The following is a 16,022-nucleotide window of genomic DNA, read 5'->3' as shown; positions in this document are numbered from 1 at the left end:
TTTTTCCCACCATTCCTTTTCTCTCCCAGAATTCCTTGACTTTCACATATTTCTCTTCTCACCAACAAGTCTCTGTTTTATGTATTTTCTGTTTTAATTGTGTGTTTCCCAGGGTTCTCGGTGATGCCTTGGTAGTGGGCATTCTATTCAGATGTGCAGGCGGCATGGCTCTGGCAGTAGCTGTGTGGTCACCACATTGATCAGAGGGCTTAGCTTGTGGCAATAAGAAGGAAACGGACATGGCCTGATGGAATGTTAGGAGCTTGCCCAGGCTGTGGTGGCCAAGGTGGAGCACAAGGGTTGATTAGGAAAAGGAAGAGTGTGGCAAGGAGAAGGAATGGGTAGTGACTCAGATAAGAAAAGCTCGGTCAGCCAGAGTACAGGGGCATGACTCAAGAAAGATGAGAATGGCCATGAAGGAGCATAGGAGCATCCAAGGGAATATTCCAAGGACTAAGACTGAGCTCAGGTGCCAAGGCCAAGGTGAAGGGACCCATTTTTGGTCTCTTCTATAATACCTTGTGTATTAGGGTTCTGCAGAGGAAAAAAAAAAAAATATATATATATATATATATACACACATATATACATATACATATATATATACATATATACATATACATACACATATATACATACACATACATATATATGTATACATATACACATATATATTGAGAGAGAGAGAGAGATTGATTTTAAGGAATCAATGATTATGATTAAAGTATCAATGATACTCCAAATGATTATGGAGTTGTTAAGTCCAAAATCTGCAGGGTAGGCTTGCAGGCTGGGACTCAGGATAGAGTTAAGTTGAGTCCAAACAGTTGGCTGGCAGAATTCTTCTAGAGGAGGTCAGTCTTTGTTCTATGAAGGCTTTCAGTTGATTGGATGGGGCTCACTCACATTGTAGAGAATAATCTGCTTTACTCAAAGTCCACCAATTCAAATGTTAATCTCATCCAAAAGGACCTAAAAAAAAAACCTTCATAGAAACATCCAGAATAGTGTTGACAGAGTATCGAAACATTACGACCCAACCAAGTTGACACATAAAATTAACCATCACACCTTGTCTCACCAAACTCCTCTCCTCTCCCACAATTCTCTGTTATTGCCCCAAATCTTTCATTCTCCCCAGAGTTTCTTGTCCCAGAAGGAAAAACACCTCACTGCTTCTGTCATCAAGAAAGCCTTGCTATGAAAAAAAGTAATCCTAACTAAATACTGTGTTTCATGACATATCAGATTTACATTCCAGTTCAAGTTTCTTATCTCAGCTTGGACTAGTAACTAGCCACTCCTGAGCTAGTACTTGGGTAGCACTGCCATTTTTCATTTATAGCCTATTCCCTGGTATATAAATGAGCAGTTACTGAGGTATTCAGTCAGCAGGAACCGAAGAGATGAAGGAATCGATGAGTCTTGAACATGACTTATTCACTAATATTTATAGAGCACCTGCCGGTGTGTCAGGTGCTATGATAAGTGCTGGGAATACAAAGCTGAACAAACTAGTCAAAGTCCCTGCTCTTATGGAATTCACATTCTAGTAACCAACCAACCAACCAACAATCCAAAATACAAACGAGTAAATAATTTCAAGTTGTAAGACACAGCATGAGGAAAATGAAACAGATAATATGATAGAGATAGAGAAGTAGGGCTGCTACTCAAAGTGTCTTTTGTGGAACATCAGGTTTGCATCTCCTGAGACCTTGCTTGAAATGCAGAATCTTGGGTCACACTCCAAAATCACTAAGTCAGAGTATGCATTGTAACATGATCTCCAGGTGATCCCTATGCCCAGTGTAGATGGAGAGACTCTGGATGCAACTTCACATATGGTCATCAGGAAAGACAGCTCTAAAGAGACAACATTTGGGGCAGCTGGGTGGCTAAGTCCGTTAAGCAGTGATTCTTGATTTCAACTCGGGGCATGATCTCACGGTTTGTGAGTTCAAGCCCTGAGTTGGGCTCTGTGCTGATAGTGCGGAGCCTGCTTGGGATGCTCTCTCTCTCTCTCTCTCTCTCGCTCTCGCTCTCACTCTCGCTCTTGCTCTCTACTCCTCTCCCACTCTATCAAAATAAATAAATAGATAGATAGGTAAATAAATAAATAAAGAGACAACATTTAAACTGAGAACTAAATGATGAGAAAAACCCAGTCATGTAAATCTCGGCAAAGAGTGGTCCAAACAATAGGAACAGCAAAGGAAATGTTCTGAGATAGGAATGAACAGGGGAAGAGGCGCCTGGGTGGCTCAGTCAGTTAAGTATCTGACTTTGGCCCAGGTCATGATCTCACGGATTGGTTTGTGAGTTCGAGCCCTGTGTCAAGCTCTGAGCTAAGAACATAGAGCCTGCTTCAGATTCTCTGTCTTGCTCTCTGCCCCTCCCTGCTCACTCTCTGTCTCTAAGTAAATAAATAAATGAACATTTTTTAAAAAAGGAATGAAGAGGGGAAGACTAGTGTGGGTGGGACAGAATGAGAGAGGGAACTTGAACTCCGCTGTTAGATATTTAGAAAAAGCCCTATAAGGGCACCCAGGCGGCTCAGTCAGTTAAGCGTCCAGCTCTTGGTTTTGGCTCAGGTCATGATCTCATGGTTCATGAGTTCCAGCCTGGCATCAGGCTCTGTGGTGACAGCGTAGGGATTCTCTCTGTCTCCCTCTGTCTGTCTCTCTCTCAAAATAAAGAAAACTTTTTTAAAAAGCCCTATAATGAGAATTGTTGATTTGGAGCGACTACACAAAAACTCTGCATGCAAAGACCTCTATTTCTACAAATCAGAGCTACCAAATAGGTTTTTTGTATGTAGCCATTCACCCATCCTGGACCCAGGACAGACATTAATCAGTCACAGAACTTTTTCCTTCTGAGCCTAGACAAATACACAAAACTCAGCATAGTTATTCAGGTAGCCACTACAAACAGCTTTAAGTTGACAGATGAGTTGAAACCTATTTGCCATCCTAGGAAAGATTATGAAAATGCTACCCTGGAGGGCCTGTGTACTTGAATGAACAGAAAATTTTGATGGTTCACAGAATTGATTTAATGCACTGTGCTTTGTGATTGTGCCAATAGCTTACATTGAGGGAATCTGTGTTTAACTCCTCACGACTCCCATTTCCCACTTAGCTTACTACATCATCTATATGAGGAAACAGGATTTTTCTCAGGACTAAAATGCAAGAAAAACTGTGTTTCTAAAAAAAAAAAAAACACCAAAAGGTTGATTTTTATCTTAAGAAAACAGGAAAACCTTAAAATGATTGCTATTTCCTCTTTTCTATTGCTGTTCAAAAGCTTAGGGGCAAATCTTTGTCCCAAGTTAACAACTGTTCTGGATCTGGTGGCCTGCATACTTAAATGCTAATCTTATCATTGGCTGCTTTGTTCTCTTTACATCAAGTTCCCCTTTCCCTGGCTCCTTAAGCTATTTGTTTTATCCAGTAATGTCAATATTTTAGTAAGCCGCCTCAAATTGTCCATGGAAGAAGGTAAGGCAGAAGTCATTATAAAAATCAACTCAGTGATTTATACAGGCTGTATTTGGACCATATTCTGTGAGTTCATTTTCCAGGCAAAAATGACTGACAGTTGAAACATTTTATAAATGAGGCAGGGTTCTCAGGGTCAGGGTGAGCTTAATACAACTGTTCTGTTGAAACTTGTTCTTTTCTCTGTGTTCCTTGTAGCGCAACATTTTGTATAGTCCCACTATCTTCAAGCCAGAAATGATATGGAGGGTGGGAAGGAAAGAAAAACTAAATATGCTATCACAAAATTATATTGTTGGCATATGAAGAAATAAATGTAGCAAATCTTACTGCTAGGAAAGGAGGAATGTTATCTTTCTACACATGTGAAAAATATAAATATTCAATGAAGATTTATTGAGAATTTATTGTGTAAAGAAGTGTACTAAGGCCCATAAAAGTGGCTTCCTGTGTTTGCTGCCCAAAATATCCCTACTAATCAAATCAAGAAGACTTATGCTTACCAAATCCTTTTCCACCTATCAGCCCCTTGCCACATCTTCTCTTTCTCATCATTTCTTGTCACATTGAGACCCAAGTTGGGACAACTTCAGACTCTAAGCTCCTTGAAGCTCATCTCCTTTGTTACAGGAGCATGTACTCCAAAAATAGGATTTGAATTAATGAATCAGATTTCTGCACAAGAGTAGAAAAGCTGGTTATAACCTTCACATTTCTCTTGTGGACCCAGAGTTTTAAGTGGAGAGAGTAAGGCTAGCACAGTGATTTCAGAGCGCACACAGGGCTGCAACCAGAGTTTCAGTCTCATTGTGGTCGTGTCTCTCTACAGGCCGTAGACAGCCGAAGCTCACTGGGTGCCTAGCCAAGGTCATCTGGAGGAGGCATCAGGAAATACAGGAATTCTGTTTACTCCACTCGTCTGTCTAGCACTTAAGGTTGGCTGAGGGACTAGAAAAAACATTGGCCCATAGTTCTGGTTGAGGGGATGTGAAAACTGGCAGAAAGGGGCAGTTTCAAATTCTAGTTCAAATGTGAAAACTGGCCTGAACAAACTCGGGTAAAGTGGACATGAAAATAGCGGGAAAGGGACACGGCTGCGTGACTCGTCCAATGCTTGCGTTTCCCTACTGAGCCACGTGCTCTCAGTGCATTCAGTCTTCATGTTTGGAAATGGGAGAAACCTGAGAAAATCATTCTCTCTACACGAGGCTCGTAAGCCTGCAGTCTGATTGCACCCGACAAAATGTCGCCAGCGCTCAGTTCCCAGACCCGGGAGTGTTTCTCTAGAGACAAGGGGAGGCCGCCCACGCGACCTCAAATTCCTACGATCAAGTCCCGCCTGGTAGGAGGGAGCGCTAGGGGCTCAGGGCAAGCGGGGCAAGCGGGGCCAGAGCGGAGCGCAGGGGCGTAACCAAGGTGGAGGGCTGGGCCCAGGGGGAGCTCAGGGCTGTGGCCCGGGTGGGGAGGCGTGGCTGTGACCGGGCGGGAGAGGCCAGGCCGCGGACTACGGAGAGCACGGTCGGGGGGCGTGGTCAGGGCAGCACGTAAGGACGTGAAGGGGCGTGGTCCTGCCCTGTGGGGAGAGGCCTAAAGGAGAGAGGCGTGGCCTAGGCTGTGGGGCGTGACGATGGGGCGTGGCTATGATGGCCCCCCGCACTAGCGGCAGGTCCCGGGACTAGAGCTAGCCGCCAAGGTTCGCGCTCTGGAGAAACGCTAAGGTAAGGGCCGGTGGCCGACTGGAGTGGGGGCTACAGCGGAGACACGCCGACTCGGGGAGGGCTGAGACCCTCACACCCCCCGCCCCACCACGCCAGGTCTCAGACTCGGGACAGCTGTTGGTCCAGCGAGAATTGCCGGGGTCCCCGCGGGGCGTCGCTCTTTCACCCCCGCAGCCCTATTCTACCATGGAACTCATCAACTAGATGGCTGCACCTCCTTAGGGTTATTGCACTTGCGGGGAAACAGTTGTCTGAGGGAATTTGGCGGGGAGGCGTGAGGGCAGTTCCCTAGGAGAGAGCGCTGCCAGGGGTGGTTGGATGTGAATTAACTCAAGTCCAACCTGCTGTGAAATAGGTGTAGACAGGGGTAAGGGCTACAAAATCTCAGATTGCAGTTCCGGAAACCAAGGCGCGGCGAACTGGGACTAACTTGGGTCTGGATTGTATTCCCCCCACCCCCGACTACACCAAGGTCTGTGGACGGAGTCCCAGCCACCCCCAAGGCAGGGACTCAGCATCACAGCTGTGTCACGTGGACGAATCTGAGCCTTCTCCATTCCGCAGTTACTTCTGGCCTTTTTGTTTTGTGCCCCGCCCCAGAACTGAAGGAAAAACGCCTAAGTACATTTTTGATAGTTATGAGTCTTTGTGGCATTCACTGCTAAACGCTGCTACCTTAAGGCTGGTGGCAACTCTTTAATATTAATGTAAGCACCCTCCCGTCCCCTGTATTTTCCCTGGGAAAATTTGAGAAATACAAGAAGTTAATGTGTACACCTGAATTTGGTTCGAACTTGTTCTCTCCCAGCGTCTGAATACTACAGACTATATTGCTTTCTGCTTCTCCTTCTTAGTCCTTTACAGATAATGTGGCCACCTCCTCTCTGCTATTAAAAGCCTTGCTGGAATAAGGAAAGGAGTAGCCAGATTTTCGGGTGAGGGAAGCTCCTCAGCCCCTACCCCTTATCTGCCTGCACATCCCTCAGAATATGTTGGAATATGGAAAACCTTTCAGCTATCTAGGGCCTTTCTCAGATAATTTTTATGTCAGAACCAGGACTGAAATTCACCAGAAGGCCAAGATCATCAAGGGCATGGTTCTCTGTGCCTGTACACACCGGCCCTGTTCTCCCTGGAGCCAGGCGAAAGGTTGTGACCACTCACAGTTGGGACTCGATAAAGAATGTGAATTGTGAGTGAATGAGAGAACTTGAATATTTTGGAAATCTGATGGGAGGAAGAAAATTCCATCTCATCGGCACCACAGGGGAGCTTGGTTGTGGCACACAAAACAGTTACTAGAAATGTATTTTGAAACCTTTGGCCACCCCAGATTGGGATCACGATCTTGGGGAAGAAGTGGGTGAGAGGAAGAAGCTCCGTTTTCTCATCAAGACATGACAGCTTAACCTTTTATTTACATTTCAGGGCATATTGCAAAAGACTGGCTTCCTTTGGAACTCAGGAGGTGAGAAAATGGAGAGTCAGTCTGATGAAAATTAAGGAATTTTCTTCAATGTAATTGTAACCTTTAGTCAGTACTTTTTTTTTCTGTCTGTTTTGCATACATATAAATGGCTTAATCAGGCAGAGTTCAAACTACAGCTGACCCTTGAACAGCACAGGGATTAGGGGACACCAACCCCCTGCCCAGTCGAAAATCCATCTATAACTTTTGACTCCCCCTAAAACATAACTACTAATAGCCTAGTGTTGGTCAAAAACCTTACCAATAATATAGCCAATTAACACATATTTTGTGTATTATATGTATTATATACTATATTACAATAAAGGAAGCTAGGCAGTCAGTTGAGCCTCCGATTCTTGGTTTTGGCTCAGCTCATGATCTCACGGTTCATGAGTTCAAGCCCTATGTCAGGCTCTGTGCTGCCAACCCGGAGCCTACTTGGGATCCTCTTTCTCCCTTTCTCTGCCCCTCCCCTGCTCGCTCTCTCTCTCTCTCTCAAAATAAATAAATAAACTTTAAAGTAAGCTAGAGAAAAGAATATTAAGAGAATCATAGGGAAGAGAAAATACATTTACCCTACTGTACTGTATTTGTTGAAAAGAAACCCACAGGGGCGCCTCGGTGGCTCTAGTCGGTTGAGTGTCCGACTTCGGCTCAGGTCATGATCTCGTGGTTCACTAGTTCGGGCCCCGCGTTGGGCTCTGTGCTGACAGCTCGGAGCCTGGAGCCTGCTTCCGGTTCTGTGTCTCCCTCTCTCTCTGACCCTCCCCCCATTCATGCTCTCTCTCTGTCTCAAAAGTAAATAAATGTTAAAAAAATTAAAAAAAAAACCCACATACAAATGGAGCTGTGTTGTTCAAGGATCAACTCTCCCTATCATTTAATAAATACATAATTTATTAATGATTCTTTAAAAGCTTTTAGAATCTTTTTTTCATACATTTCTAAGTCTGCAAAACATCAGATAAAGGACATGTTAGTAAAAGTTAAGGACGTACATAAATAATTAGTGATAGTAAAGGCATATAGTGAAAAAAATGTAGCGCTCCTGGGGCCCATTCAAGCTACTGTCCCATCTTTAAGGACAAACTTAAGTAAGGATGGATTTTCTGTGAAATCTAGTAATGTATACTAGTAGTTCATTGTTATATATAATGTTTGATAAACATTATTTATGGTTTTTACAAGTTACGGTTTTATGAGATCAACAGGTAAATTTAACTATCAATAAATTATAATTTTAATATAACAGAGGGGATTATCTTTAGGCTTTGGCATAAATAACCTCACGTATTGCTACAGGTATTGTAGCCCAGCATTAGCTAAGTTGAGTTTCTGTTTATTTGAATTTTCCTGGAACCCTCCTCACCCCTGACCTTCCATGCTCTGTTCCTTCCTTGATCGCCTTTGACTCTTCCTTCTGTCTCTTGGCTTCCTCACTGCACTTTGTCAGTCTCCCTCTATACACCTGTTACTCCTGGGGGAGGGAAGGGAATTTTCTTCTCTCTCTGACCTCAGGACCTCTCCTGAGCACCAGAGCTGCACTGACTCTCTCCTAGACTTTTCCTCCCGCTGTCCCCTTGGACCTCAACTCCGTAAGATTCACGGGAAGAATGACCTCTTTCCCTTCCCACCTGCTCCTTGAGCCGGCTTATTTCTCTCTCCAGGGACTCATCCTCCTTCTACCGTCAGCGTCATCCCTCCATAAAATCATGGGGCCTTCTTCAACTTCTTCCCTCTTCTCTCTTCCAGTTGAGTGCCGGATCCTAGGTTTTTTTACCCAAATGGCAATCTCTTGCATACAGAGTACCTTGGTTCATCGCTACTGTCACTGTCCCGTCAGTGCTTCATATTCTGTCACTTGGATTCCTGGAATTTCATTTCAAACTCAAGTGCCCAAATCTGAGCTGCTCCTGTCCCACCCGAAACCTGTTCTGCACACTGTGGTGCTCATCTCGGTTCCTGGCAACTCCGTCCTTCTAGCTGATTAGGTGGAGAATCTTACGGGCTGTCTCTCCAGGATACAGCCAACACCCAACTGCTTCTCACCACCTCCACTACGACATCCTTCGTTCCAGCCCCTGGATTATTCTGAGTGATCTCCCTGCTTCTTTCCTGCCTCCCATCCCAGTTGATTTCCAGTAGGCACCCTGAATGATCTTTTAAAGATGCAGATCAGGTTGTGTCCTTTCTCTGCTCCCAAAACTCCATTGTGTCCCCCATTTCACTTAGAGCGGGGGTTTCCACTCAGGGGTGATTCCCCTTCTCCAAGGAACATCAGCGGTGTCAGGACACATTTTTGGTGGTCGTAATGGAGGGAGTGTGTCATCGGCATCTAACGGGTAGAGGCCAGGGATGCTGCTAACCATCGTACAATGTATGGGACAGCCCCAAAACAGAGTTATCTGGTCAAATGTCAACAATGTCAAGGGTGAGAAATGCTGAATTAGAGACAGAACCTTTACAGTGGCCTAGAAATCTACTTGATCTGGCATTCATGGTCTCTCCACCTTATCTCCTACTACCGTCCTGCTAGTACACTCTGCTCCTGCCGTGTTGGGCTCCTTACTATCCCTTGTATGTGCCAGCCATGCTCCCGCCTCAGGATCTCTGCATAGGCAATTCCGTCTTCCTGGAATACCCTTCCCCCGATAGCCCCAGAACTAATTTCTTCATTTCCTTCAACTTTTTGCTCAAACTTCACCTCAGTAAGGCCTCCTTCAAGCAATTTATTTCAAAAGCAACACTCCTTTCCCAGTGGCACTCCAGAGTCACCTCATCCTGCTCTACTTTTCACTGAATTTATTTTAATTGTCCATGCAACTGCCTTATGTGTTACGTTGCTGTTTATTATCTGTCTCCCCGACCAGAATGTAATTTCCACCAGGATAGGGACTTTGTTTTATTTCCTCGGTGATCCGAGACCAGTGTCTGGCATTTGGTAGCTGCTTGATTGACGTCCTGATGAATGAAAGGATGAAAGAGTGATGGATTGAAGGAAGGATGGTTGGAGGAATCTCCTTGTCACGGACCTTCCCGCGTCCGTTCTGCCCACTCCCATCCATCCTGCGCTGTGCGCATGGAGTCCTCAGAAACCATCCTGTATGTTTGGAATAATACCTGAAGGTCTTCCAGCCTCCTGGAAATTCATATTCTTCAAGTTAATCTCCAGTCCCATCCAGCTTCACCTTCAGCTGCGTCACCTGGGCATCTGCTTGGCCAGCACCTTAACAAATATTCATAACAGACTTGGGATAATGGGAAATTCAGATATACTTGGCTTTGTAACAAAACGGGATTTTTTGGTCTAAAAACACAAAAAAAATAATCCTCAGAGACTATGTTCACTGCAGTGAGGTCAGCAGCATTCTTAGAAGACAGAGAAATGGTTCAGGTTTCTAGACCCTGCGCACAGCCCACAGCTTGATGGGCTTTGTGAAAGAAGATGACCAAGAGCTGAGGGTACCAGCGGGCTCGCTGGAACTTTGTGTACTCCTTACCCCTAGAGAGCGAGTCCAGAAGCGGGCAGGAAATACTTCCTCTGGGCCGGGTGTCATCAGCCACCAGCCTCAGTGTCGTGCACAGACAGCATGACTGCAGAAAGCAGGGCAGTCGCCCAAGGAATGAACACAGCCCTGGCCATGCCATGGTACTTTCCTGATGGCTCTCTGTGGAGCTAGACCAAGGATCATTCACCCAGACTTCACTGGGCACCACGCTCACATGCTTCAGATCCCCACACAGCCTCTTATGCAGGGCCAAGTGAGTACCCACTTGTCTGTACAACTCCCCTAGCAGTCAGACACGCACTTGGCTATGTCTTATCACAACTTTCCCTTTGAAGGACAACCAGCATGTCCCTTCTTTTGAGTATATGTTGAACTTATCATTGGGTTCCTGGGAATTACTAAGTCTCCTTTTCCATTTAGATTGTTAAGCAAGAAAGGAGTCCTTTTCGATATGTTTGCCGACCTCTCTCTGACACTGGGATTGATTATTGAATAAGCCCAAGGTTCTGCCCATTTCAACCTCATTTGTCCTCTCCAGCCTTGACTACTAAACACTCCTGCCTCTCCAAATGTCCTCATCATCCCTGACATTACCCCTATCTCTCTAGCTTTGCCTCTCCTGTTCAAATTGTCTCTCTCCTGTGACACATGGTCCAGATGCTGCCCCCTGCTAAAATTTAGAGCCTCTGCCCTCTGTGTTCTCGTTGAATTAAGTCAGAGCTGCCATCACATCTGGCTTTGATTAGGAAGTATTTGTTTAATTATACTAAGTGAAATAAGACAGGCACAGAGGGAAAATGTTGTATGAGTCCACTTACATGAATTATCTGGAATAGGCAAATACATAGAGGCAGAAAGTAGACCAGGGGGTGCTGGGGGGGGGGGGGGGTGCTGGGGAGGATTGGGGAGTTATTGTTTAACAGGGATACAGTTTATGCCGGGAATGATGAAAGCTTGGGGTATAGATACTGGTGATGGTTACACAACGTTGTGAATGTGATATTTCATGCCACTGAATTGTACACTTAAAAAAGGTTAAAATGGTACATATTATGTACATTTTTCCATAATATAAAAAGGTAACTAAAAAAAACAGAAAAGTTACATGTTTAATATTTTTTTATAGATTGTAAGTTTGTGGGAATGGGGAGAAAACATGACTTTTTCGTCTTCACCCAGCCCGGTGCTTTGCATGAGATAATCACTCATTATTGCTTCAAGTCAGGAATGGAAATCAATGAAAAGAAGCACAGAATTCAGGCAAGATTTCCCCATACCTCTTAGCAATTTTTAAAATTTTATTTTATTGTTGGGGTGCCTGGGTGGCTCAGTCAGGTAAGCATCCAACTTTGGCTCAGGTCATGATCTCACGGTTCATGAGTCCGTGCCCCACTTTGGGCTCTGTGCTGACAGCTCAGAGCCTGGATCCTGCTTTGGATTCTGTGTCTCCCTCTCTCTCTGTCCCTCCCCTGCTCGTTCTCTCTCTCTCTCCCTCTCTCCCTGTCTCTCTATATATCAAAAATAAGTAAACATTGAAGAAAAAAGAAAAAAATGTTACTGTCAAATTGATTTTATCAGAAAGAACCTTCTGTAGTTGGAATTGTTTAATGGCATTGTCTCAAAAAGAAAACAAAAAACATGAAATTAAAAATTGTCCCAAACTGCTTTCTATTTTCTTAGTGTTTGCATTTATAGCATCAGTAGCATTTTAGCAAACTCGATTTGAATAATAAGAACTTTCATTTATACAACACTTACCAGCTTTTCTGAGAGCTTTTTCAGCCCTTAGACCATTTGAAGTCACAGAAAGAGTCAACGTCATGTATAGCATTACTGAACAAATGTTTCTCCTTCTTCTCTGGTTCTAGATTCTTTCTTGCATAAGATGAAGTGTGTACATTAAGCCTTATTCTTACATATTTCAGTTCATATAATCCTTTTACTCTGCTGATCTGCAGTTATAAATTATACAGTTTCGTGCTGCACATAGTCTTACAAGTTAGAAAAAAGCATAAAGGTCTTGATATGACTCTCATCCAAGATTAGGGTGGAGATATCAAGAGAGAGGTGAAATGTTTACATGAAGGGATAGGCAGGTACTGAGAAAATATCAGGTTACTGGGCTTTTTTGCAATGTTTTTAATTTTGGAAAATTGATTATTTTCATATTCTGTCCATAAACAACACCAGAGGGTATTTTCTACAGATGATTTTTGTGGAGAAGAAACTATAAATTTGGAGATATTTTCCTATGGAAAACAATCATGGATAAGTTTCTAAGATGTCAACCATTTGCTTCAAAGTAATACAGAGAGGGGAAGTAGAAGGGAGGGTAGAAATAAAACATGCTTGGCCACCAGCAGATGATTGTTGGAATAAAGTATTGGGTATAGAGGTGGTTTTATTATAGTATTTCCACTGTTTGTACGAATTTGAAGTTTGCCAATAGAAAAAATTAAGGACAAAAAAGAAATAGATTCTGAAAGGAGGTAGCCAATGGTCTATTATTTCATACACCTGATGAGTTAATTCAGTGAATGGAGGGATTTGAAAATGAGGTACTTTTATTTGGCACAAGGCACTATCAAGATAATATCTTGAGAAGCAGCCTGTGTGGCTCTGTCAGTTGAGCATCCGACTCCTAACTTTGGCTCAGGTCATGATCCCAGGGTCATGGGATCAAGCCCCGTGTTGGGCTCTGTGCTGAGCACGGAACCTACTTGGGATTTTTTCTCTCTCTCTCTCTGCCCCTCCCCTGCTCGTGTGTTTGTGCACGCATGCTCTCTCTCTCTTGAATAAATAAACATTAAAAAAACCTGATAATATCTTGAAAGTTTATTACCAATCTATATTTGAAATCTGCATAGCTTAAAGAAGGTACATATTGACATATCGCCCCAAAATGTGTATGCGTATGTATACGCGCACACACACATAAAACTAAACAAAAGTGATTTTATGTTGGTTTGAGAATTTCTGATACCTGTTGGCAATGCAAACATAGTTTAGTTGTTGCTGATCTAAAGACCGCAGGTAAGGAGTTAGGCCTGCAGGCGAGGAGCCTCCATGGGATTCACAACTTTCTACCAGTCCCCTTTAATGCAGCGACCATGCATCTTTGCTTCCTGTGTTCAGTGTGTTCACTGGCAAAGTGATGTATACAACAGGGTACATGGCACCAGGTTTCAAGGCTGGCTGCTTGCCACAGGTCACTTTACAGTACTTGGCCAGACACATGGCTCGTTGATGGTCATGAAGGGTTCTGCCTGGAGCCCTCACTGGTTCCTTTCAGGTAGTAACAGGAAGTAACTCTCCTTCCTGTTTTTACTGGACACACTTCAGGTGTGATTTTTTTTTCTCTCCTTTCCCTTAGATGTAGACCTCTCCTCTAGCTCAGATCTAGCAAGGTTAAGGGCAGCAGCACAGGGGAGAAGAGCTAGTTCACCGTCAGTTAAAACCAGTGTACTTCGTGAAGTACACAAAGAGAGGAAAGGGTGAAATGAGAACATTTGCCTCTTTGCTCAGCATTGCTAGGGATCATTATTTCTCTTTTTATACCTTTGGGCACCTCTCCTTCCCCCACCATTGCCGGACAATTGAGAGGCCTCTAATAGGCTGAAGGCAGAATCTGAGGAGTCATGGTTTCCCTTCCCGTATGATGTGCATTTCAAGAGGCCCTGAGCAGGAGAAATTAATGGCACACCTGGAAGGTAGAGTTCGTGCCTTGTTCAGCTTTGCATCCCGGCACCCAACATGGTGCCTGGAACAAAGGAAATGATGATAAATGTTGAAATACAAACGTTTACTGGCAGAACTTCCATCCCTGTGAGACCAGCTTAGACTCATATTTAGCTATGGTCCTCCTTCAGATCGTACAGAACTTTGGGGGTCCTTCAGATCTTACAGGTAGGGATTGGGGCCCTACCCTTAAATGGCAAGCATTCCAAAGTGTTTCAGAAGTATAAATAACCCCACAAATGGGTGACGGTGGCATCTAGGAAAAGGAAAAACCCTTCATACTGTCTTAGAACATTCTGGCATCACTTCACAGTTTGTGGTTCTTGAAATTAGTTAAGATCAACATCTTCTCTATCGCCAAGGAAGTGTGCCCAGGTCACTGAGTGGCCATCAGGTGCCAGACAGTAAGACATACAGCTACGGGAGAGACAGACACGGTCCCTACCACCATGGAGCTCGGCTTCCAGGAAGGTGGCGTCATAAAGTACATTCCTGATCAGGTGTTCAACTGCAAGGAGCACCGTGAGGGAGACGAGGGTGCTGGGCTCACCTGGTGAGTGCCGGTCAGGGGAGGCTTCTAGGAAGTGATGGAGCATCCGTACAAGCCCTGAGGCCGGAGGGAGCATGGGGAGTGGGAAGAACCGGAGTCCTTGTGGCTGGTGTGCAGGCAGAAGTGGGAAGGAGACTTGACAGCAAAGGATCTTTCCTGCTGGAGTGGCAGGTGAGTTTCAGGAAGAGGAGTGGATTAACTCTTGACTCATTCCCCCTCCACCCCTCCCCACCCCCGCCCCACCATGTGTGCTCAGAGTCCTAATGTTGTTGCCCTACTCAGAGCTTCCGCTCGATGGTCACCCTCGGTTGTTTACAGCTTCGCCTTCTCTGTCCTCCTCCCTCTAGGTTATTAGGTTCCTGCACGTTATTTCGGGCCTGATCAACATTTCAAGCTAAACATGGTGGTGATGAGTATGCTCAGGGCCATTCTGCAAGCCTCTCCATGCAGGTCACCGTGGAGAAGATTCCAGATCCCCAGCTCCGTGCCGGCGAGGCCCTGCAGCCTCTACACCTGCACGTACAAAACCCGGAACCGAGCCTGTGAGTACCCCGCTGCCTTCGAGAGAGCGAAAGGCTGGTTTCGTAGCAATCACGTGTGTCCTGTTTATCCACGTGCTGTCAGTGGCATTCCAGAGTGGGATTCTGTGCCCTAAGAACCGTGGGAACAGCTACTTGTTTCTCTACTTGTCTTCTCAGATAAATGTGGAAAATTCTTCTCCCCCGGGTTCATTGAGATGTAGTTGCCACATAACATTGTGTAAGTCGAAGTTGTGCAGCGTGATGATTTGATACACGTGTATTGCAAAACCGTCATAAGGTTCAGAAAGTCCTTTCCTTGACCGATTCTAACATGTTCAAAGGATGTCGTGCCGAAATAGGACAAGGGAGATGTCCCAGTTTCCGGTACTCTGTGCTGTTGTGGTTAGCAGTGGTCTTCTTACTAACGTGGATCCACAGACGGCGAATTCTCCCCGTGAATCTTAACGTTCTGCAAGTTGCGTATTCACGTTTGCCAGCAGGTCAGTGGCTTTGCGCTCTGGAATGTTCTTTCCCGAGTCACAAACTGCAGAGTTAATTCCAGCCGAGCAGCTTGCCAGCGTGTGCTCTGCTGTCAGTGCGGCATCAAGGGAGGCGGCAGATGGTCTCTCCTGCCACCTCCCGCATCCCGTTCTTCTCCTGAGACACCAGCTACTTGGCACATCCCTGTGGTGCAGGGATTGTCCACCGAGGCACTACTGACTGGGGGGATGGGCCACTCTGTGATGTTGCACGTGAAGCGTGCACTGTAGGGTGATTAGCTGCATCCCTGCCCTGTATCCACAGTGGTCATCCACAGAGATGACAGTTGCACCCTCACCCAGTTAGAACAACCACAAATGTCAGCAGAAGTTACTAAATGAGCTCCACGGGAGACAGAATTGCGCTGGTTAAAAATCAGTGGGACGAGAGGAGAGAATAAGAATGCATGTTTTTGTGGAGAGGTGAGTTTGAATTTGTGGAGAGGTAAAATGCCTAAGCATATTGTGAA

The 16,022-nt window shown here is 44.9% G+C and overlaps 1 protein-coding gene across 4 annotated transcripts in view; it reads left to right on the top strand.

Annotated features, from left to right (window-relative positions):
• Positions 1–5,117: 5,117 nt before the first annotated feature.
• The window catches only part of CA5B (carbonic anhydrase 5B), a 51,331-nt gene continuing 40,426 nt past the window's right edge, over positions 5,118–16,022 (top strand). Inside the window, exons 1-3 of one of the 4 annotated variants that reach the window (XM_019417968.2) lie at positions 5,175–5,224; positions 6,653–6,692; positions 14,840–15,034. In XM_019417968.2, the coding sequence (XP_019273513.1) occupies positions 14,893–15,034 (142 nt within the window). In that variant the 5' untranslated portion in view covers positions 5,175–5,224; positions 6,653–6,692; positions 14,840–14,892. Of the gene's footprint in view, positions 5,225–6,652; positions 6,693–14,839; positions 15,035–15,329; positions 15,514–15,826; positions 15,976–16,022 lie in introns of those variants that run through there. The other 3 variants (XM_019417967.2, XM_019417966.2, XM_019417969.2) reach the window with 3 other exon arrangements.

This window comes from Panthera pardus, unplaced genomic scaffold (genome assembly GCF_024362965.1).
Source record: "Panthera pardus isolate Hobbes unplaced genomic scaffold, ASM2436296v1 HiC_scaffold_27, whole genome shotgun sequence".
In the NCBI taxonomy this organism is placed as follows: domain Eukaryota; kingdom Metazoa; phylum Chordata; class Mammalia; order Carnivora; family Felidae; genus Panthera; species Panthera pardus.
Note: the sequence above shows the minus strand (reverse complement) of the source record. Positions and strands in the feature narration are given on the sequence as shown.